Below are 23,774 nucleotides of genomic sequence, written 5' to 3' on the forward strand. Positions count from 1 at the left end.
AACACTAGCCTAGTTCATGTCCTGCCCGGCAGGGGACGCTCAAACGAGCCTGTCAGCCCGTTTGCACGTATTGCACTAACACTGCGACGTTTGTATTTCGTATTATTGTAACTAGTGAAGCTAAAAGGGGGTTTTCGGCTTGGTGGCCTTGCTCCGTTTCGTTCGATCAATAATTGGGAAAGTGCGGGGAAAATCCTCCCTCCTCCTCCTCCTCCTCCTCGTCGGTTCAACCACGGGCGGTGACATGATCCAAGGAAATACTTCGCGGATACCCTCGGCCGAAAAACCTCCCCAACTTGTACACGATTGACCGTGAAGACCGCGAAACAAAGCTTTGCGGTTTGTTTCTCATAAATAAAGTCTTGTTTTGTTAACGAAATGTTTCTGGAACTGATTTCCAAGGTTGTCTGGTGACCTAATTGACCGGAGGCTATAGCTGCCGCATGGTTTTCTTGACGTATAATTTTCGCAGTTTAAAAAATGATCAAATAAAAAGATATTCTTTTACAATTATGAAACTTTAATTCTTTCGACACATTCGTCTCGAGTTTAACATCATAATGTGAACCATAAACTTAACCTCTAATTTGGTTAAATCAACGTTTTCCTCCAATCATGGTACATGAGCTTTTTTATATTTGCGCATATATCTTTATGCGTTCAATAATGAAATGCAGTATTTCACGTTTACATTCATTTTTATCACAATTTGACCTAACAAGCCGGTGGGTTTTTATTGTAAGCCGATAACATTTTTTTCTCTCGATTCCTGCATGTTTTTCACAATTTTTTGGTCGAAAAATATATTCTAATCATCTTATATTGAGGCAATTGTTATATCACTACCTTTTTTCCAATGGTACATTTTTATAACTCGTAATTACAGCGGTTTTTATTAATAAATATATACGAACACTATTCATATAATATATGAATTGAGAGATGAACGCAAATATGCCAAGTTCGGCAATTATTCCATTGCAGCAAACGTGCAAAAATATAACATTAAAAGAAAGTTAGGCAGGGTATTTAAACGCGATATCGGGATCACAGATTTCACGTTAACAATTCATAATTCCTTTTTGTGTGTATCTTTGGGGGGCACCCTGTACATGTACATCTTCAAATACAGATTCAAATAAACGAAAATCGGTTACGTGCGTTAGCCACTGGCGCCACCTTCGAAATCTCAATAGAAGAAATTTTCGAAGAACCACTTTTTGTTCGACTTGAAACACACATGTCATTGCGATTCGAACGGAATGTTCTTTCAACTCTAGAACACGAGTGACGCATTTTTTCCTTCTGACTCATGATCGATGTCGTTTCTGATCCTTCACTATTTTTTTTTGGTTGACGAAAAACGCATTCAAAAGCTGAAGACTTCAAAAAATCCAGACGGAAATTTCAGTTTTTCGACATCCATCCGGGGTTTAAGTTAACCTCACTAGTGAATTTGATGGTTAATTTATCGATACCTCATTAGTAGCACGGCAGCAAAAAAAATGTGTAAAGACTTTTTTCTTGAAAATCGCAACATTTATTCAGTGGGAATTTCACGGTCGTAATTTTCTGGACACCTTGTGTATGAATACCTCTAAAAAAAAATTACGGATACGAAGAGACGAGTTTTCAATGAAAACTATGACAGGTGTCGCTGCGGTCTCAACGATGATCACGTTTAACGTTGGAGCAGAGAACGTCCGAGAACTTTTTAAGATGAGAATCACGTGACCCATTGACTAAGTAATTCGTGGCCTCCATTTCTCGGACACTCTGTACATAGGCTAATCTAAAATACCGAATAAATGTGAAATTCGATCTGTTTCTTTTGCTGTCACTCTCCGAGTCGATTTCGAATGACTCATAGAAGAATTGCACGAAGATTTGGCTCGGAATTTCCATCAGAAAAGGTGCCTCCAGAAGTTTAATCTTAACACTAATTTGTAAAAATTTTGGCTAAGAAAAAAAAACGATAGAACGTATCGAGAGAGCGTAATTTTGGAATTTGGTAATTGCAAAACAAAATTTTTCTACACATATTATCGAAGCGGGCACTGAACGGCTCAGAATTTGGACTGTTAAAAATCGGTGCCTTTGAATATTTTTTAATCAGCCTCTTCGGGGATTTTCGAGACCCGAGTGTCAACACTTTTTTCTCCCGTTTCTTCGACTCAGACTGCCCGAGTAAGACGGAAATTTGTAACGATTTACAAAACCTTTCAATACTTTGAAACGTCCTCAAATATTATGTACAGTCATTGTTTCCTTTTTGCGCCAGGAGCACGTGTTTTGTCGACAAATTCATAAATTTATTCCTTATTTCTCGTGTACGAAATCTTCCGAGATTCACGATATCAGAGCTCGAGCGAGGCGTCCGAACCGTGGTGATGAAGGTCCTCGTCTAACAGGGGTTCTTGTTCCACCACCATGCGAACTGCGAACAAAACTATTTTTCATGCATTCCAACGTGTATGAGGATTTTTTTGAAGCGTTACCGAAACCTGAACAATTATTTCAAGGTTAACAAATACCAAATACCGAATAATTACGTTCAAGCTGTAAATTAAAAAAAAGGAACAATTTTTTTTCTACTGTGACAGCAATATTGACCTAAATCGCTACTACGAATTTCTTACTGTTCGAAAAATTATAGAAAAATTTACATTTTTCGCTGGTGATGATAAAACAGCCCCACAAAATGAAAATTACAACGAAAAACACATTAGTTCAAGAATGAAAAATGGCAACTGTTCAGACACATGAAATGTTGAAGTGATGACAAATTAAACAAAATATGATTAAGAGTCGTGAGAACAAACAGCCAAGTCCGTACAGCATGCGGATCACAGAAACTTTTGAACCTACCTAAAAACGGAGGAGACTTTTTTTTTAGCTTCTTTTGAGCTTGCCGAACATTTTTCATGGTGAATATTGTCTTTGAGCTAAGGGGACTCGTGAAAGCCAAAAAACCGGATGGATTTCAGTTTCTTTGTAAAATTCTGAACAGAAGCGACAAACCGAAGAATTTGATGCACTCAAAAGAGACGCATTTAAAATTATTTGAGATGGATTCCTGATAACGAATTATTCGATGACATTTTATTCTTCGAACAAACCCAGCCCGCATAAATGAGGAAACAAAAATTTATAGTGGATCATTGAAAAATGACACTTTTGATTAAAAACAAAAAGCAAAAGGTGCAAATAAGTGGAAAAAAATCAGGGAAAAGAACGAGGTATAGAAGCAAGCAAAAGCAATGAGCGGCAAAATTGATTTTTTTTTCAGAATTTATGGAAGTGTAGTCTGATTAAATAAAATTTAAAAAAAATATAATAAGAGAAGTTTTCACTGAAAAATTCGAAATCGAACAAGGTCCAAACCGCATGTTTTGATCCAAAAAATTCTGCACTACAAAAAAGTAAAAAAATACGAAAATCATCCTTGACCGATAAATTGACGACAAAAGGTCCAGCTTCCGGTCTCGTTGATTTCGATAATAGTACTATAAATATTAAATACTCAAATAAGTACTAGAAATTTATCAACATCGAGACAAATTTTGGACACAAAGAGGCTCATGTTTTCTAAAAAAGAAAAAAAAAATCCCAAACAATGTATGGACAATTTCCAGAACTCAAAAATTCCATGTTGATAACGCAAGAAGATCTAAGAACGCTAAATACATGTGAAGAAATTTTTTCTTCAAACGTGCCGCGGGAAATGGGACTCGGTAGTACTGAACGCGCCAAAATATAAAGATCTGTCGAGTCGTCGAGCTTCTTATAAATGAGGTATCTCCAGCTGGACGCAAGGAAGCGGTGGACAGTAACCGCAAATTTGACTTTCATTGTATTATCGCGTCGCGACCGAAATCAGCGAAGCCGAAAAATTTCAGAAGAATAAACCTTCAACACTTTTATTATCAAAATATCGATACACGGATAAACATGAATTTTCTTGATGGGTCGATACGAACGAGCCCCGGCTCGATTTCAATTATTTTGAAACATCGTACCGATGTTTTCAATTAAAAAGGAGAAAAAACAAAAAAATTATGATCCCGGGTATTACCAACACGGTGGTAAAAAGAAATCCAGACAACAAACATGGAAAAAGAAAATTCGCATACACACATACATACACACGCCACGTGTTCTCACAAAATTTTGTGGCAACTAAAAAGAACCCTCGCGCTGTCTAACAACAAGAAAATTAATTTTTCCCACTGTTTCTTGTCTCGTATCGTTCATGTATAACAAAATTATTCATTTTTAATTTTCGGCCGGTTATTTCCGACTGATTTTCTCTTTCTATTCCATTTCACTAGTACGTTTACTTCGTACCTAAAAAAGTTCGCTCGTTCGAAACAATTTTTTTTTTTACGAGATCTCTAATAAATAAGAAAAGAATTAGGTGTGGGTGGGTGGGTGTAGCGAAAAGGTGGTTGAAGAAAATGACAATGAAAGTGAATCGCATGGGTTTAGGTACTGTATTTACACAATCGTTATGATCTATTTCGCGGGGTTGTTTTTTTCGGTACTTCTTTCGTATTTTTCTTCTCTAAATATTTCCTATCCACTCAATTGCGTGTCATTATTCCCCGCTTGTTAATCCGGTTTGACACTGGGATTTTCTGTAACTCCACGTGAATAGTTACGATACCATTTTTTTTTTGCCATTCTGACAGTCCCGCGAGGAGCTGGCGACAAAGAGAGAAGAAGAAAGAGGGAAAAAGAGAAAGATAGAGAAAGAGTGCAAGAGAGAGGAACGGATACAGAAGAAATTGACTCGGACATGAGACTGGTTATCACAAAGATTGTGAGATCTCTCAGTGGTGTTGCTTTTTCAACAACCTCGTACGCTGTGACCTATTTGTAGTACCATTTTTTTCATTATTACTCGAATGGCCGCGATCCCCGGGCGGCGGTATCCTGAAGAGCATTATCTTCATGTGATCACAAATCTCGAGACAGACCTGCGTACTGTATCGTAGGAAGTCTAGTGTCACCCAAATCTGAAATAAAAATAATAACGACGAGAATGTAAAAAAAGTTTTGAATAAATTATACAACCACAACGTAATTTCCTACGGTTTATTCTGTCACAGATTTTTCTCTCGGTCGATACGATGTTTGCTGATTTGAATTTATTTTGGTTTTTCAAAATTTCCAACGATTTATTTTGACTAACTTTACTATTGACCAGATTCTACGAGGCTGAAGTTTGCAACGTTGGAGTCCAACGAAATGAAGGAAAAAAAGATTTGTAACTCATCGTTTTTTTTATTTAACGAATCATTGATGTTGGTTTGAACATAACGAATTGCACATTCGGCAGGGAACAAAATTAGAGATTTACTGGAATTATTAGAGAATTTTTCTAGAACATTTCGTTGGACTCCAACGTTCAGGCAAAATTCAGGGTTACAAGATTCTAGGTAATTGATTGCCAATTCAATAATACAGTTTCCCCGCAATTATCAAGAGACTTCTTCAATAATTTCATTTAAAAACCAGTCCACCATTATACTGTCAGCACATTTTTTGGTTACTTACGAGGCACAGCCACAGCACGTAGTATTCTTTAATGAAGAAATTGAAGTATTGGTTCAAGAATAACATCGCTGGACCAATGAGGGCGCTATCGAGATATTGCATCTCGTTTTTCGTCATGTGGGCAACCTGAGAAATCAAACAATAACAATAAAAGTTAACAATAAATCTGTGGTTACAGGTAAGTAGAGATGAAACATCGAAAAATTCAGCACAAATAGTAAATCAAACTTTTATAGTCGAAATAAATTATTATTCGAATGTCATAAATTTTCAAAAAAAAAAATCAACAAAGTAGAAATGGCTTTACTCACAACGAGGCGATTCGTAACTTTAGCGGCGACCATCCCGAACGCGAGTATATACAATGCGGGATGATTTTCATAAACGTGCTCGGCACTCTTCCTATAAATAATGAACGCTGGTACGACGACAAAACTAAATGGAATAATGGGCGAGATCACCGAAGTTCCCTGAAAATGAGAGAGAAAAAGAATTATGCAGTGATCAGTCCTCGTCCGATGTGCTTCTTTGTTCTTAAGGGCTGTCAACAGTGTAAGCGTTGGAATTTTAGGTCTTTTTTGTTTATTTTATAAATAAAAATTGGGTGGATGGATTTACATAAAACTTTGTACACTTCTTTTACATACTCAGAAGTACTGGAAAATTTTTTTTTTTAATTTTTTCGTACAATGGTGGGTTGAAAATGGCACCCTTTGTATCGGCGTTGACACCAAATCTCAAAAATGGAACGTGTCTCAGGACAAAAAACCAAAAAGATTCTTAAAATATATGCTATTTAAAATATTGTTTAGAAACAAAAATGGCGACCATTTCAAGAAAAAAATCACAATTTTTGTGCATTTTTCAGTAGAAAATTGTTCATAGAAGAAATAAAAAAGTTATCAAAAACGGCTGCGTCATGCTGAAAAAGAAAAAATAAAAATTTTCCAGTACTTCTGAGTATGTAAAAGATGTGTACAAGGTTTTATGTAAATCCATCCAACCAATTTTTATTTATAGAAGAAATAAAAAACACCTAAAATTCCGACGTTTACACTGTTCACAGGCGTTAACGCAACTATTATTGACATGTTACAGATCGAATAAAAACAATTTCGTTTTGATAGAGTGTTGAAACAATTTTCCCAAAAACTTCGACATCGGAATAGAGAAATGGCGTTTCAACGAATCATTCATTTTTTTATCAATTCACTTTTCTCTTATATGAGATTGAATATATATTCACGTATCGAACGAAAATTGTTTCTGTACCAAAAAATTGATTGAGATCATTGAAAATGGTCAAATAGTTATTTCGATTTATTTTCAAACGGCTTATAATTATTATTTCATGCAACATCAGAGCTCAGCATTTTCAAGATTCACAATTTTCCATTCCCAAAATGCATTGTGCTTCGCAAATAAAAATAAAGTGGGCATGCTACGAAAATACCTGAAATTCTAAATTTCACTGACAGAGCAACGTACGTGTGTAAAACTACAAAAATGTTTAAATTCCAAACAAACATAATGCAGGGCTCGTGCACACGAATAATTCATGCAATTCTAAGAACGTTCAGCAGTACATAAAAAAAGTCATGCATTTCCAACCATCGAGCGTAATTACACTAACTTAAGTCATGCGTTGATTGTTGAACCGAGACTCCAACGAACAACGAAATGGATTAATTAATGATGGAAGCGAAGAAAGTTTCAGTCGATGAGAGGAATGTTAGAGTTTTTAGAAAATTAGGAACGAGTTTATGTATTTGTTTTAAGGAGACGAAATACGTTTATGGCCAGCGAGGAAAATGGATCGATTTCGTAAGTGTGACGCTCGAAAGTGGTACGCGAACAAAAGTGAGTCATCGAGTTTACGATAACGAAGGTTAATATAAGGCAGAATATAATTAATAATGAAGTTTCTTTAAACAAACGAACAAATAATTTTTGCCAAATGAGTTTACAAAATAATGTTAAAGGGGAAGAAACCTGACAGTGGAAAAGTAAACCTAACGAAATTTGTGGCTGAATCCTATGACCCTGAAGAGAAATTAAATTCACCGAATGACGAATGATCACAGCGTTTTCCAATATTTTTTTCCCCATAAATAGTTCACGATTCTTGCAAGCCTGCCCTGATTTTTTTCGACATAAAAATGAGGCAGAGACAAGAAATTTATAGAGAGGAAGGTCCATCGACCCTCCGCATCAATCCCTACGGATCTTCCCTTAATCTACAGCCTCAGGAAAAGTGAAATTTGTTTCAACATGGCGAGCACAATCACCAAAATTATGTGAAATCGTTTCTCAATGGAATGTTTAGGTTCTTTGAATTGTTCTCCAACGTTTCGATCCCTCAACAAAGTCAAAACAAATTTTCCGTTCAAATTTATTTTTCAGCGAATCTCGAATAAGAATTTCTTATGCATTCATTTTTTTCTCCGACTATTTTCAATTGAAAACTGAATTCGTAATTGAGGTTTTTTAATCTCATTATGTGACATTGAGTTGCCAATTTTCTAGATTTTTTTATTTATTTTCTGCTTCTTGTCGATACAGCCCATTAAACGTACGAGTTGCTAAAAGCCTGAAGCAGTTAATTCATTTGGAAGTTCAATTTGAAATAATAGAAAAACTGCAAAACTTGTGGAAATAAATGTTTCGATTGTGGCTATTATTTACATATTTACAATATGATCAATAAGGTGCACCTACGTCGAAAAAAAAGATGATATTCAGTCTCATACACGAGAAAATATGAAACAATTGTCTTCGTTGAAAAAATATGACAAACGTAAAATTGTGATTGACAGGAAATAATTGGAGTAAAAATAAAGTCTATGGAAACGAATAATAAATGATTGAATGAAAATGCACCGATGGAAATTCAAATCATGTGATTAACGAAAGAAAGTAAAAATTATATAGTCTGCATGGATAATAATTATCTTTGAATTAATGAACTTTCGTCGCTCCTCGATTATTTATTTTTCTCAATTTTTATACTGCTTCGTTATATTCACAGTTATTTATAAAACAATAACTGTTTAGCAAGTTAAGGGTGAAAATCTGTGGAGCGCAGAAGGATGGGAAAACCTGTGAATGGGTGCTTTACATAACGAGCCTACGATCTTTACAGCTGACTTACGGCCACGGTGGAGCCATTTTTTCCTACACCACCGGCGAGAATGACGGACATACTGCTCTGGGCGAGTAAAGCCGCGATTCCTACGGCTCCCCATAACGGAAACACCTTCACCTCGGTGCCAGTATAAGGCACCTACATGTAAAAAAGTCCAACATTCGAAACACAGACTCCGTTAGTCACATTAGCAGAAGTCCATTTTTTCACTTCTCTTTGTCTCATTCATTTATTTTTGTTATTTTTTGTATTTATTTTTTCTACGCTCTTTTATTTATTTATCAGTTGTATCATTCGTACGAATTCGGATTCAATGATTTTATTCTCTGTTCTGTGAAGCAGAAAAATTTGCGATTGTATACGTAAATTCAAATTTTTCTCGTGCCCCCGCAATCGTAGCTTCCAAACACCGTGAAAAATCAAATATTTTCTTCCCAGTGACGTAAAAGCAGTGCAGAGTGCAAATTTGCAGAAAATCAAGCGTTTTCCTTCGCTTTTCCAAGCTCGTAGTAACAGATTGGAGTTGAGATGCTTTTTTTATTGCACAAGTTTTTATATGAAAAATATTCATGTGTATCTGACTGATGTTTAATTTCTGTTCAATCTCGTATCTGCAGATATTTGCATACAACGTTTAGAAAAAAAAATGGATAACACGAACTACTGGGTCCTTTTCATCACGAAAAACTTTCATTTTCTCGTCGACTATCGATTTTTCAACCTGTATTGAGAGATTCGACATGCGAGTATGGTGCGAGGCTTATTTTAGTCCCTAAAAATAGCCTACTCAAGAGTGAAAGAATGGTTAGAATTGAGAAAGTTTTCCTCATACATTTTTGAAAGAGCCTCCAATTGCGTTAAACCGTTTTTTCCAATGTGTGTTATAAGGTCTCTATGAGAAGCGAGGAGATTTCGACCCAGGACGTTTTTTAGTTAATTCTCCAGGACACGAACGAAAATTTCGTACGGAATGGACAATTGTTTAGTTACAAGGAGGAAATGCTTCTCGGAACTCGCTCCTAGCGAAAAATGGCCGAAGTTTCAGGGTTTCGTTCCAAATTTTACGTTTGGATGAATAATTTGGTAGAAGATTATAGAGAATCCGATGAATTCTAGCACCTAATTCCCAAAAGCCTTTTGAAAGAAGAAAGCCACAGTTTGAAGAATTAGAGTCAGCAAAAAGTATCCAACACATGTGTTCAGAGTTTCCACGCACATGGCATTGTCCAGATCTGTTTATTCTCCTCCTTAAAACAAAATTATACAGCCTCGTGTAAAGAAAATTGAGTTCAAACATTATTTCAAAAAAGCTTGTATCTGTGCAGAAAAGAACTAAATAAAAAAAGTAATGTAGAACGTTCGCTGCACCACGTGAAAGAAAAACAAATTTTCCATTTTTTTTGACTCAAGATAAATGAGAAAAGTACTGAAATTTTCATCTCCATACCGAGCCGAAGGAAGCGATCCAATACCGACCTGAGTAGCACACACACACACACACACACACACACACACACACACGCACCACCAATTCGTACATTGCTGTGAGTAAACCAGTCATAAAGAGTATTTTGCGAGAAAACGTCAAATGCTTGAAAAACGAAGATAATTTTGAAAGAGTACAGAAGACTGAAAATAGAGAGAGGGGTGGAGAGAATTGGCAAAAGTCGTACGATTTGAAATAATTTGGAATAGCAAGTAGAAAGTAAATACGAAAAATAGAATAGACATTCGAAGCCAATGCATTTCCATGCACTCGATCTTTTCGTTTTTTAATTCTACCATTTTTTTTCCATCCACTCATATCCGCAACTTTTATTTTTCAACGACGTAACATTTTTCAAAAATCTTTTGTCGTTTAAATGTAACTTACTGCAATAGTAGAACCATTCTTTCCGATTCCACCGGAAGCAAATGATTTACAGAATTCAAGGAAGATATGAATGAAGCCTGCATAAAAAATAGCTGCAACGCAGTTAGATATGGTGCCAAGCCCAGGGACCTAAACAGATGCACACAAACCTTCATGGTTAAAAATTACGTAAAGAAATACATATTTTTTTACACGAAAATACAGGTAACAATCGTTTGTTGTCACGAGCGTTGAACGCTACTGTTGAGCACGCGAGCAACGACTCTCAGGCCTCCAAGATTATCGAAATTTGAGAAAGATTTTTTCGGGATCTAAAAGTGGGCTTCGCAGTCCAAATTATCCTAACGACGTACCCAACGAACGTTTCATCCGCCTAATCGTATCCAAATAGTAAACAATAAACGAAATATATCCCTGCCATAAATTCTCGAAGGAACTCCTTAACTTTGAATGAGCAACGAAGAAAATGAGAAATGAAAGAAAAGTCGAACGTTTCCTACGCACCAAACCAAAAAAAAAAACCAAACGATCTTCGTGAATAAATACATCCATAAAAACTATCAACAATATTCGTATTGTTTTTGTTTCCTGAACATTTTTCGCGATCCAACACTACGAGCAATAAGAGAAAAAGAAATGATTCTCAGGTGAAGTTTTTAGTAACCAATGACGAGGCGTTTTTATTTTTTGGTTCGTCACTGGGCTAAGAAGGGAATGAATACGATAAACTCGAAGAGATCGGTGGGCGAAAAAGCGAAGGACGAAAAGAGGGAGCAAGGGACGAGTCTAAGAAGGCAAAAAAAAAAGAAAGAAAACAAAAAATAAATGCGTGGCGTCGATTTCGTTTCGTTGGTTATTTGTGATCGAGTTTGAGTGAATAAAAAAAGGACAAAAACCAGTCAGATATGTTTTTCTTCAAATTTACGTAAAGTAAAAGTAAATATATACATATATATAAATAAATAAACAAATATATATATATATATGTACGTATATAGGATATAAGTGAGTTTCTCAGCACCGCTCCTGATCCATGCCATGCCGATCCCATATCTTCAACATATCTTAAAAATCCAATTTTTCTCTCTCTCTCTCTCTCTCTCTCTTCAATATGCAATCAATATCTTTTCATTTTAATATTTTCAAACTAATAATATCTCTATCGTGATGAGCCTCGGATGTTTTGGAGGAACTTACAGCGACCGTCGAGCCGTTCTTGCCCACTCCTCCGGTAAATATCACCGAAAACATCGCATATAAGCTTGTCAACGCGCACACCACCGTCATAACGCCTATCAAATATTTTAATTCAAAACCCTCTATCAACGGTATCTGCAAGAAATTTTTCAGTTACACTCCCACGAAACTTTTTCTCGAAATTTGATAAAATTGTTGAAAACAATTGTATTTGTCACATGACTTTGCCAGTTTGGAGGAAAAGTTCATTTCACACTTCAGTTCGGATCGCTTGTTCGCAGACAATGAAAATTTCGTTTTTTATATTATTTTGAATATTTTGAGAAGGAAAATAACTCTTCTGGCTACTGTAAAGCTTTAGTCCATTTTAGCTTTGACAACTTCAATTCTGTAATGAAACGTTAAAAATATTTTAGCGCAAAATCGGACGAATTTTCGAGACAATCGATTGCAGGAACTTTCAGCTCTTGCTGGTAGAGAACGCTGCAAACGTTTTAACGAATCGAATTTTTCAAAAGTGTGTTCACAAAAATGACGTAAGCGATAACTCGGAAAATGATTCGACGATTTTTCGAAATTTTCGATTAAAAAAATAATTATAATTCATTGAAATATATCAAAAAAACTGGTTTAAAACACGAATGTTTTTCAAGCCGTTCTATTTCCAAATCTTGGCTATTTTGTGTCGCTTGAACCCACCATATGAACTGATGAAAACGAAATGTCTGCGTTCGCTTCGTGTCAATGCAGCGCGGAATATTTTACAGAGAAAAAAACGCTGAAACAGGAAAAACTAGCAACGAAAACACCTCACTTCTATGTATAAATAAATAAACGGAAATCGCTTCGAAAAAATAACACAAGTTTCCATATTTTTACATGTTCAAAAATATTTCTCTCATCAATATTTGACGATGACTCTTAGGTTTCTCGTTTCTGCTAGGTAATAATAAATTTTCGGTATTTTAAAAAATCCATGATGAAAGTGAGAACAACGTATTTTCGAATTTTCGTTATCCAATGAATATCCGATCTATTTTGAATAAAAAAATATTAATACGAATGTGCAGGCAGTGCGAAATGCAAAACTCGCACAGTGCGCAACCGTGCATGGACGTCATGAGTATGCGTCAAAATAATCAAGTTTGATAAGCGCGTAAAATGATTCTCAACGAGACTGATTACGATTGCTAATGATATTCTAAATTGAGCAGGTACGTATATCACAATAGCATAGTTTTTTAGCGATACTCAAATATCGAGTGCAAATTTCGCATCTAAAAACACATTTTCGCGAAAAACGTCCGGAATGAAAATAAATAAACTCTTATCAGGAGGTTTTGATAGTGGGCTAATTAAACAAGTTCCCGGAATGTAGTAAACGTGTTTGAAAAAAATTAGATACAACCTCCATCATCCAGACTGTGGGACCGAAGATGGCGGATATCAAGTGAATCGTCATTATCGTGAATTGGGCCTCGGTGACATCGATCTTCCCGAATTTTAACGAACCTGTAAGAAAGTCGAAAAACCATTAAAATCAGTTTAACAGGTAAAAAAAAAAGAGGAGAAATAATGGGAGCAGCAACGTTTGAGTTCTATGGCATTTTGTAATTAAAATGATGTAATGAAATTGGGCAGTTATTGCGATTTTTAAACCGTGGTTCGTTCGCGCTCATTTCAGTTTACATGAGTGCAACAAAAGTTGTTATCTCACCTGAATTCGCGGTGTATGAAAAAAATTTTATTGGAAAGGAATTTTTGGGCGGAAAGGGTTGTGTCCTAGTATTTTGCTATTTTCGCGTTCCCAGCCGTCTCGATCGCTGCTGGACTAGCGTTGCTCAAGATTGTTAAGTTCTTTAGTAGGAAAAATTAACTCGGTCGTTAATAATCGTCTTAAAATGGCGTTAAATATTTTTCGAAGAACCCTGCTGCTCGTTCCTGGCGTTACGAATATCTCTGCTGAATATGCGAATGTTCAAAAAATTGTGACTTCAATTTTCAATTGTTCTTCAACTTCGACGTATAAATTACTAGATTTTATGTTTTACGACCTAAAAAAATGTCCGATGGAATTGACTCGTGTGGTTTTTTTTCTGCATTTCTCACCGTTCGCATTGCATTTGCTTCATGAATGAGAATAGCTACGTGAGTTTAAATAATTTTCTGAAAAGCTAATTCGGCAAAAAATATGTTGGACACGAATGTTGCCCACGTCAATTGAATTAAGACGTCGCGGAGAGTTTTAATGCTAAAGACGTTAACGTTTTCTCACCTGAGACGTAGCTTTGCCAGTGGGCGCAATAGAACAATGTCATTGCGCAAAAACATTGGAAAAACATCCACGTTGGATAGAATCCCAATTGAACTGCGATGCAGGCAGAAAGGGCAACAAAAACTGAAAAAAAATCATGTTTTTTTAATTAGTACAACAAACGTTGCAAAATTCACAATTTTAAAGAGCACAAGCTCAATGGCAAAAGCTCATTGGATAATGAAACGAGCGTGTGATGAGATTCAGAGCGAAAAATAATCAAATGGCTACGATTCGTTTCTAGTTATTTTTCGCTTCGTCTAATAGCTTTTTTGTCGAATCTAATTTCTCGAATTTAAAAGATAAACTGAACATCGTTTGCATTGTAAAATAATGGTTCAACGTATCTTCTCACATTACTCATTTTTTCGAGTAACAATCGAGCGAAAATTATCGGATCGAATGTTTATCGATCGGTCTCGTACATTGTTCATTCACGGTTATCGAACGGCAAAAAAGATATCGGGAGCGGCAGGTGGGTGCGTAATAGGCTCACACTGCACTGAGAAAAAATGGTTGAGCCAATCAAATAAATTTAGTTGACATCGGTTTCGTTAAATTAAGGGTGAATGATACAAAAGTCGAAATAATTAGAAATTGATGAAATTTGGTGATAATGTTCTTCAACATCAAGTGCGAAAACACAAATTTTTTCAAAATTTTCTTCTGTTTAGTTATCGAGTAATTACGCATTAAAGCAGATTTCTTATGCCTGGAATGTATACCTATATATATGGAAACGCTATGCTTATACACGTGAACTTTAGTGATCAATTACTCGCTAACTGTACAGAAGAAAAATCTTAAAAAATTTGTATTGTCAAATTTGGCACTAAAGAATATGTTCACCAAATTTTATAAAATTCTGATCATTTTGAATTTTTTTATGTTTTTAGCATGGTTTAGCATGGCAACATTGTATCGCCTGTGCAATATATCCTTAAATCGAGTTTTGTTCACATAGCTGAATTGAGTTAACAAAAAAAATGCTTAGTACAACTAAATTATGAGGTTCAACAAATTTCAATGAATCTGGTGTCTGTTCCTCCAACCTGTGGTCATATTTCGAATGGAATAATAATTTGCTTGAATCAATCAAGTTGGAAGAATAAATCGGAGGCTTTCATACAAATAAACGTTCAGTTGTATGAGCGCTATTGGTATATTCGGATCAACTAAATTATGAGTTCGATGTACAGTAAATAGTAACCAATGCCATGCTTGAACCAACTAAACTGAGCCAACTTCTGCCTTTATTCTCGCGCGAACCGTTGTTTACATCAGTGTCGAAGCGAGGATCGCCAAAATTGTAAACACCCCCCGCCCCCTCCCTCTTCTACTGCCGGCGAACGATTATTATATTTCATGCTTCCAGAATAAGTTGAAGGAGCACATTAGTCTCGTCCGAGTCGCCGTCGTGAACGTGCGAAATTCGATTTTTTTCATGTATATCGTGAACTGTGTACTGTGTCCAAAAAATATTGTAAGACAGGAATAAGTTATTATAAGAAAAAAAGTGTTGATTTGTGCCTGTAAAAAAGGATGACTGGTAGGTGCGAAAAAATTTTGGTCGAATGGGAGATACCAGAACTGATCGAACATTTAAAAAGTACTGAAAAATACATTCAACGTTATTTTTTTAAACTCGCAATCAATGAACGTTACATTTATATATACACTGTTACATTTGTTTTTATTTGTCAAGTCACGTTTTTATAGTTTGCTTAATTGAAACACACATTTGGGAATAATTGCTGGCTTGTTCCGAAACAATTAACGCAATTAAGTTTTTTACGTTTCAGACCATCGATATCTCCAACGGTTCAGGGTCAAATCGTTCTTATTCTGATAGTCCTCAGCCGCGACCACTTCAGGCTCGAAAAATCACGAGTTGAAACTGCAAAATGCTGTTCTTGGGGAAATAGCGTTTCGAAACATTCAACGTTGCGGCCTGTCAAGTCTTTAAGAGCGATGCTTACAAGGACGTCTTATCCAACAATATTACAAAAAGTCGAGAACTTTGAAGCGACAACTTCGCAACACATTAACTGTTCTTGTTATGCTTATAATTGCAGCGTTTTGAAAAACGATGATCTAGAATTTTAATCTGAAGACATTGTCAAAACCTTCCCTGGTGAGATCCCCGAAACTTATTATATGGAACCTGTTGAGAAGGAACTGTCGCGAAATAATAAGTCAGTTGAACGATGCAGTAAGTTCCAATGCTGATATCGGCACAATCGATGATTGTGAGAAAATTGAAAAATTATGGTATCGTAACTATCGAGGGGCATTTTTAAATTCGGTATGATTGTTTTCAAGCTAATCAGGCTCCGTGTTAATTGGCCGTGGAACGTTGGAAGACAACTTTTAAATTTCAACAAGAACAGATGCGCAAAGTCTCAGACAAAATTGTTAACGCTATCGGAGCATGACCAATTTTGAAAAATTCCAGTGGCTATTCTTTGATTGATGAAGATTTTGCTGCTTCGAACTCCAAATCGTTTGCCCATTAAAAAATAGTGCAGTCACGGACGAGTTGACTTTTACAGCGAGATGACGGTAAGAAACTATCTATACTTCATGGTTGTTTTTTTTTCAAAGTTGACTAGATAATCGGGATTTTATTTAAGGTAACTCCTGTACTGCATGCTAGTCAAATGAGTGCTAAATTTTCAAAACGCTTTTAGACCAAGTTCGACGTATCGATTAAACTTATTGTTAGTAGATATGTATTCAAGCATATTTTATTAACGTGAAAAAATATTTAAAATTATAGTTTTGCAAAACTATCAACTGATAGACGCAAATTTCCATGATAACACATTTTCACAGGTATTTTTCAAATAATCATCTGTATTTTTTAACCGATTTTATTGCACCAAGTCTCATTTTGTTTCTCAACCGATCCTCTACGAATTCCCCACGTAGATTTTCCTTTAAACTCATTCCTGAGAGAAATTATGAATGAAAAAGTTTCTTCACTTAATGAACAATTAGCTGCAACAGTGAAACAATCAAGTTAAAAAAAAACAACTACATGGTGGATTCGTAGAGGACCAGTTGACGAACAAAATGAGACTTGTTGCAATAAAATGGATCAAAAAACGCAGATAGTTCTTTGAAAAATACCAGTGAAAATGTGTCAGCGTGGAAATTTGCATTTATCAGTTGATGGTTTTGCAAAACTAGCGTTTTTTATATTTTTACATGTTAATAAGATATGCTGTAATACAAATCCACTAACAATACATTTAATCGGTACATTAAACTTGGTCTAAAAGTGTTTTGAAAATTTAGCACTCATTTTACTAGCATGCAGTACAGGAGTTACCTTAAGCACATATTTTTCAAATATTTTACAGAGCAGAAAGTGCCTGCTCAAATATCGTTGATGCCATTCCTCATTCCCCCGAAGGGGATGGTCAAGACAAAGACTCGAAACTGTAAACCGTCAATAATTAAGTCAAAAGGCAGTTTCATTTTGCACACGCCACGGTTGGTTCACTTTCAGCAAAAATATCATAATATATTGCTGTTCTTGTAATAAAATTTTTGATTATTAACGTCATTGTCTCGACCCATATATGATCGTCGTTCGTGAAAAAATAACCGAAATCAAAAAATTTTTGTTCGCGTCGATTCGGTATTGTATGAAGTTCCGTCATTGCTCAAAGTATTGGATATCTGCTTTAAAACTTTCCACGTTTTCGCTGTTAAATATTCAAGTGCCAGTGAACACATCTGGTACTTATTGCAGATTGGTTTGATCGATTTTTCAATAAAATACGGTAAGAAAATATCGTATGTCGTGGAAATTTTTAATGCTGTTAGCGCATTAAAAAAATTAAAAAAGTTATAGAGTTATAGAGAATCAACTAACGCAAGTAGTGTTTCGTTGTAAGTAAGCTATTTTCTCGTCATCGCAATATGTATTCTTATCCCTTTTGTGAGCACATAGCGCCGGAAATAAAAGAACTGTGAACTCGTACTAAATATCTGCACGGGCCTGTAAACGTAGCTTCTAGACGTACCATGCCTTCGAAAACCATCTGATTAACAAACATACGATACGACGCTGAAGTTTCCAACGTTGGAGTCCAACGAAATGAACGAAAAAAAACGTTTGTAATTCACCAATTTAATATGTCACGAATCGTTGGTGCAGCTTGAAAAACTACGAATCGGAAATTTGGCAGGGAACAAAATAGGAGAATTACTGGAATTATTGGAGAGTTTTTTTCGATCATTTCGTTGGACTCCAACGTTGGAAACTTCAGCGTCATACATACGATTCCGAAAATATTAAAGAACCAAAAAATAAAATAACCAAACAGATTTAAAATAATTGAATAATATTTTACAGCCATTGATAGACATTAAGGAAGATAATTGTGATTCAAAAAAGCAACTGAACTTTTTTGCTTTTTTCATGATCAAAGAAACGGTTAATATTTATTCTCGCAATTATTAAAATTATGTGTAACTTATTTGTTGAGATTGATAAATTTTTAATATAATGGTAGCGGTTAAAATACCGTCGTAGTAAAATCGTCAAGTAAAATGTGACAACCGGCATAAGAGCCTATGTATAACCCTTCAAAAAATGTGATTTTCGTGAATTGTTTTCTCGACCACTAGACGGTAGATCCTATAATAATTTTGGGAATAGATGCACGATGTATATTTCTAACATATTTCCAAATTTCATTTCTTAAAGTTGGAATTTTCAATTTCGTTTAGATTCGCGTGAACTTCCTTAATTCAACACCATTCTTTTCTCAGTGTGGAGTTTTAAGAGTATGGATCAGTCGACTAACCTCACTTGAAATTTTCGAAATCGAAATTCTTTGACACAGTTTGACCGATTAAAAAAAGGCTTTGTCAGCCTACGCAGGAACGATGGCAAAAATCGACTGACAGAGCCTTTTTTTAATCGGTCAAACTGTGTCAAAGAATTTCGATTTCGAAATTTGCAGCTATCTCTCTCGCACTCACGGTTGCGATATACCAACTGATCCATCCTCTTAAGATGATGGATCAGTCGGTAATCACACCTCGAATTTTTGAAATTGAAACTCTTTGACATCGTTCGTCCGATTAAAATAATAAAAATGTCATCGTACGCAGCACGATCGGAAAAATCCGATGACATTTTTATTTTTTCGATCAGACTAACTATGTGGAAAAATTTCATTTTCAAAATTTGCAGCTATCTCTCTCGCACTCACGGTTGTGATTACCGACTGATCCATCACCTTAATGAATTTACTCAGCGAGCGCTTCTCGACACTTGGCCATACGTACTATCGATTATTTCTCGTTATCGCTTTTGTTTTCACAATACGATAGCATAAGGAATGTCTCATTTGTCAATAGTGCCAATAAAAATCAAGGTGACTCTACCTTTTGTCCTTCAGTGGCAATGTCAAACGAAAAATTTACATTCCCATATGAACTATTCAATTTATTGCAAATTCAATTTTTTCATTCATTATAATTTTATTAGAATATCCGTAAATAACATTTCTATACCACGTATAATTCTGGTATATAACGACTCGAGCAAAGTTGGGGTTATACTGTGAAAACCTGTTTTAAGTTCATTGTTATTGCAACAATGAAATGTTTCAAAGATTATTCACAATTGCTTTGATACAGAATTCATTGACAAATAATCGAGTGATTCCTTGTCTCGTTGTACATAATGGTTTCATGATTGCCTAAAACGTTTTCAACTTTTCCCTTCTTCGAGATTACTCTACGACTTTTGCTAATTATTCAATGCTTTAAAAATTTTATGTATATACAGTATTAAAGCTTTCCACAAAATAAGTCGATGTTATATGATAGAAGATTAGAAAAAAGGATTCTTAAAATTCATACACCTTTGACTGTAGGGCGGACCTTGTTTTATGTTACGGAAAATAAGTTTCATGAAATATTGAAAAACATTTCTACAGTATTGTTATAACTTTTTCCAATCATAAATCTTTCAAATTTAAGCTTATCAAGTGCTCATTTTATTTTTATTTAACCTCATTCCAAATTTTTTACTTTTCGCGTTTCTGCAAGACCTACCATAAGAGTATTGTTATGGCTTGCCAGAAACAGCTCAACTTTGGTGGTCGCTAGAACCTCGCATTGACTGCGCACCAATTGCTGTTAATGCTTTTGAAGTTCAAAAATGGATGAATTTTCTGAAATGCGTGATGAATTGTGGAGTTTTGACATTCTAATCTATCAATATTTTCAACTAAAGCATAAAACTTGTGGAGCTGTTGTCTATCATCCTTGATCAACCGAATAAACCATGCTGGTCCATTCGAAATTATTCAAATAATGTAATTATTAAAATAAAATAAAATATGGTAAACTTTCAAATTGTTGTGACTCAACTCCAAAAGTCACAATATCAACCCAGATTCTACAGTTAAAAATTCTATCCTTTTTTGATTAATATTAATGTCTCGATAATCAGAACGATGGAACTGTTTTTCCAAAGAATATCCAAAATCCTAACCATTCCTAAAGCATGATGTTAGGAATGGATGAAAAGACGGATACATTATTGAAAATCTAAAGGTTCAGTTTACCTGTTGATATTGAATCGCATCCATGATCAAATAGCTCTCCCAATGGCGAAGATGTCCCTGTTCTTCTCGCTTGTTTTCCATCTATGGAATCCAAACTTTGGTAAATGAAGAGACCAAGAGCGCACAAAAAACACGCCCATCTTGGTGCCTAGTTCATAAGTCAACAAAAATGAGTAATTTTTGATGAATCGTCACAATGTTATGTTTAATCAGAACTTAAAATATACAAATGGGAACAAGTCCTGTAAGATATACGAAAAAAAATTATCACAAACATTGGGAAAATGTTTAAAATCACAATCCTGACCTTCAAGCAAAAATTCAAGGACATTTAGAAACTGTGATAGCTCATCACGAGTAAAAGAAATTACTAAAAACATTTACTTGAAAACAACAAGTGAACTATTTCAACGAATACTTTTATTTATTTTTGTTAGTACGTGTGACAAGAATCAAAGAAAAAACTATTCTCACCCGAACATCAAAGCGATTGCTTTCAAGAAATTTAAAACCTGCATTATAGCAGGACTTTGTAAGCAATCAGAAAAACTGGTCAGCAGGGACAAAAAAGGAACATGATACAGCATTCATGATAATCAACATTGGAATAATTTGAACTGATGGTGAATTGAAGTTTGTGCATTTGTGGAGCTCATTTAAAGAGATCTTTTATTAGTGTGCAGCAATGACAAAAAAGTCAATGAATAGTGAACAATCGAATTTCGATTCCCACTATTCGAATCATTCTTGTGAAATATCAGTAAGTCATTTGAGAATACTAAAAGCGTAGACTATTTTGAATAAAAGAACACAGTATGTATCAAGATGTCTTTTAAGAGTTGATGTTAAAACTCAGCTCCATTTCTCAATTTATAAAATAAGTGAAACAAAAACAAAGATGAATAAACCATTATCTACAATTTATATGGAAATAAGAAATTTTGCTAAAAAGTAATAGCGATAAGTGAAAAAGATATATATTGCAAAGATATAGTTAATATTCAGTAATTAGCTGAATGCATGAGTTTTTATTAATTTATATTCATTCCTGATAAAAAGAAAAGATGGAAGGAGAAGAGGTATGAATGGATAAATAATGAAGCAGTGTGTAAGTAAATAAAGAAAAAAAAGATAGAGGTGGAATCAGGAAGTAAAAAATCATAGGTTATGTTACCTCAGCTTTGGCGTCGGGACTGTACCAAACGAGGATTAACGTCGTGGCGATATTGACGATGAGACCGAGGATCGTAATGAGATTGGGCGCAAGCCAAAGTGGAACTTTGCTAACAAGCCAGTCCCACCAGGGTTGCAAAAGGCTGTCGAGAATGCTTGCGCTCGAACAGCTGTACTTGTGCTCGGACAATCTTTTCAATTGGCCCGGCGACAATATTTTATCCTTATAAAACAGCATGCTTAATGTATTTGGGTTTTTAATCGAATCCGAATGTTTTCAGTGCTCACTCTTGATTTTATTTTGTATTATATTCACGTTTACGATGTGTCACACCACAAACGGAGTGATTGTTTCAATTCGTCGTTGACACTACTCTTAGCGTATCACGCAATTTTCGTAAACTAAACATATCACACAAGATACGCGAGGTACTTAATTATCTCTTAGCACAAAAGGAGTTCTACCCCGTGTTATCGTGTTGGCTGTCGCGCCACTACTCCGCCAGTCGCCACTACCGCCACTGCGTGTCCCTCGCGTTCCCGGCGATTTGCCAACGTCACGAAGAAAGAGACAGAAGGACGACGTACCACCGATTATCTTCGTGAACATGGCCGGATAATTTCTAATTTTTTTTAATGTCACATCGTTTGTCGGGCTACCGGCGGTAATTGGCAAATTAAAATTGACGTTTGGTGCAAATTAGTTGATTTGAAAAATCAACAACAAAAATCTGTGTGATTTCAGCTGCAATTGTAAGTATAACTATAATTTAAGAACATTAGGAATAGGAACAAGGCATCAAGGCAACGGAGGCCGTGTTCCGATATTGACTGTGGGTACTGTAAGCCCTATACCAAAACACGTACTCACGGTACTAACAGTCGTCAATATCGGAATACGGCCGGATTTGGCTTGTTTTTCTAAAATAATAATTATCATTCAATGAATTAATTCATGACAAATTTAGTTTAAATCTTGCAAAGTATTTTTTTATTATAAAATATTTATCAACATATTTTTATTTCGTTCATAAACTATTTAGGAGCATATTTTACTTTTAATTCCTTACAAAAGTTAGCCCCGATTTTTTAAATTTTTCATGCTAAAATACTTCGATTAGAGTAATCGATGCAGAATTGTTTGACGGTGACCAATAATTATGACTTTCAAGAGTTAAAGTGTACCTATATTTGCTATATTTCAACTCAACTCATTAAATTAGACATTTGAAAATCTAGGTTTTGCCGCTCTGTTACCCTAACCTTCATTATGATTGCAAGACAATTTAGTTCTCGGTTCGCCAATACTCTCAATGATTATTCATAAAAAAGGTATAGTGATTTGTCAGCAAGTAAGGTACCAATTTAGCATTATTTATTTTTGAATACATATAACTGAAAAAAATTATAAACTATACATTCTCTCGATACAAGTGCTTCATTCAATGAATGTGTTGATGAAAAATATATGATTGTCTCGGAGCTTATGATCTAACCTCTTTCACGAAATAAAATGAGTATTGAAGTTTTACTAGTTAGATCGCTATTTTTTGTTTTCGGATTGAATTTAAATTAGGTCCTGATTTTTCTAAAATTCATTACAAATTTGAATGATAAGAAAATTCTCATTTACATGTTATTTCAATCAGTTTCAACCACATTTTTCTATCTCACCCGTTTTTCTCTGCTTTTTTGATTAATCCAAAACTGAAATTCAAATTATCAAACTTGAAATTATCTTCCAATTAATAAACAGTGTACGTTACAATCATGAACGTGGAAATTTTTTGCAGCAACAAGGGAACAAATTTCAAAAAATTATGGATAGTCAAGTATGTGGAGATGGTAGACTGCTCGAACTGATAGACGAAGCTTGGAAAAAGGAAAAATTACCGATCGACGACATAGTTGTGCCGT

General features: G+C 35.1%; 1 protein-coding gene and 1 long non-coding RNA gene across 5 annotated transcripts; one reads left to right on the top strand and one right to left on the bottom strand.

Moving 5' to 3' along the window:
• Window positions 1-499: 499 nt before the first annotated feature.
• Window positions 500-22,362, bottom strand: bbc (choline/ethanolaminephosphotransferase 1 bbc). Of its 4 annotated transcripts, XM_043412240.1 has the most exons (11): window positions 21,859-22,362; window positions 20,685-20,832; window positions 14,050-14,172; window positions 13,183-13,286; window positions 11,775-11,909; window positions 10,578-10,706; window positions 8,711-8,842; window positions 5,871-6,029; window positions 5,560-5,685; window positions 4,886-5,018; window positions 500-2,437 (listed from the first exon to the last, which is right to left on the bottom strand). In XM_043412240.1, the coding sequence occupies exons 1-11, from the start codon at window positions 22,093-22,095 to the stop codon at window positions 2,358-2,360; spliced, it is 1,506 nt and encodes a 501-aa protein (XP_043268175.1). In that variant the 5' UTR covers window positions 22,096-22,362; the 3' UTR covers window positions 500-2,357. The 4 variants fall into 4 exon arrangements, with proteins under 4 accessions (XP_043268175.1, XP_043268173.1, XP_043268174.1 ...); XM_043412238.1 differs by lacking the exons at window positions 10,578-10,706; window positions 11,775-11,909; XM_043412239.1 differs by lacking the exons at window positions 8,711-8,842; window positions 11,775-11,909.
• On the top strand, window positions 15,494-17,603 carry LOC122406668 (uncharacterized). Its single transcript, XR_006260045.1, has 4 exons — window positions 15,494-15,637; window positions 15,891-16,300; window positions 16,411-16,650; window positions 17,454-17,603. It is a non-coding gene; the product is annotated as an uncharacterized lncRNA (long non-coding RNA).
• Window positions 22,363-23,774: the final 1,412 nt, after the last annotated feature.

Source organism: Venturia canescens, chromosome 2, assembly GCF_019457755.1.
Source record: "Venturia canescens isolate UGA chromosome 2, ASM1945775v1, whole genome shotgun sequence".
NCBI classification, from domain to species: domain Eukaryota; kingdom Metazoa; phylum Arthropoda; class Insecta; order Hymenoptera; family Ichneumonidae; genus Venturia; species Venturia canescens.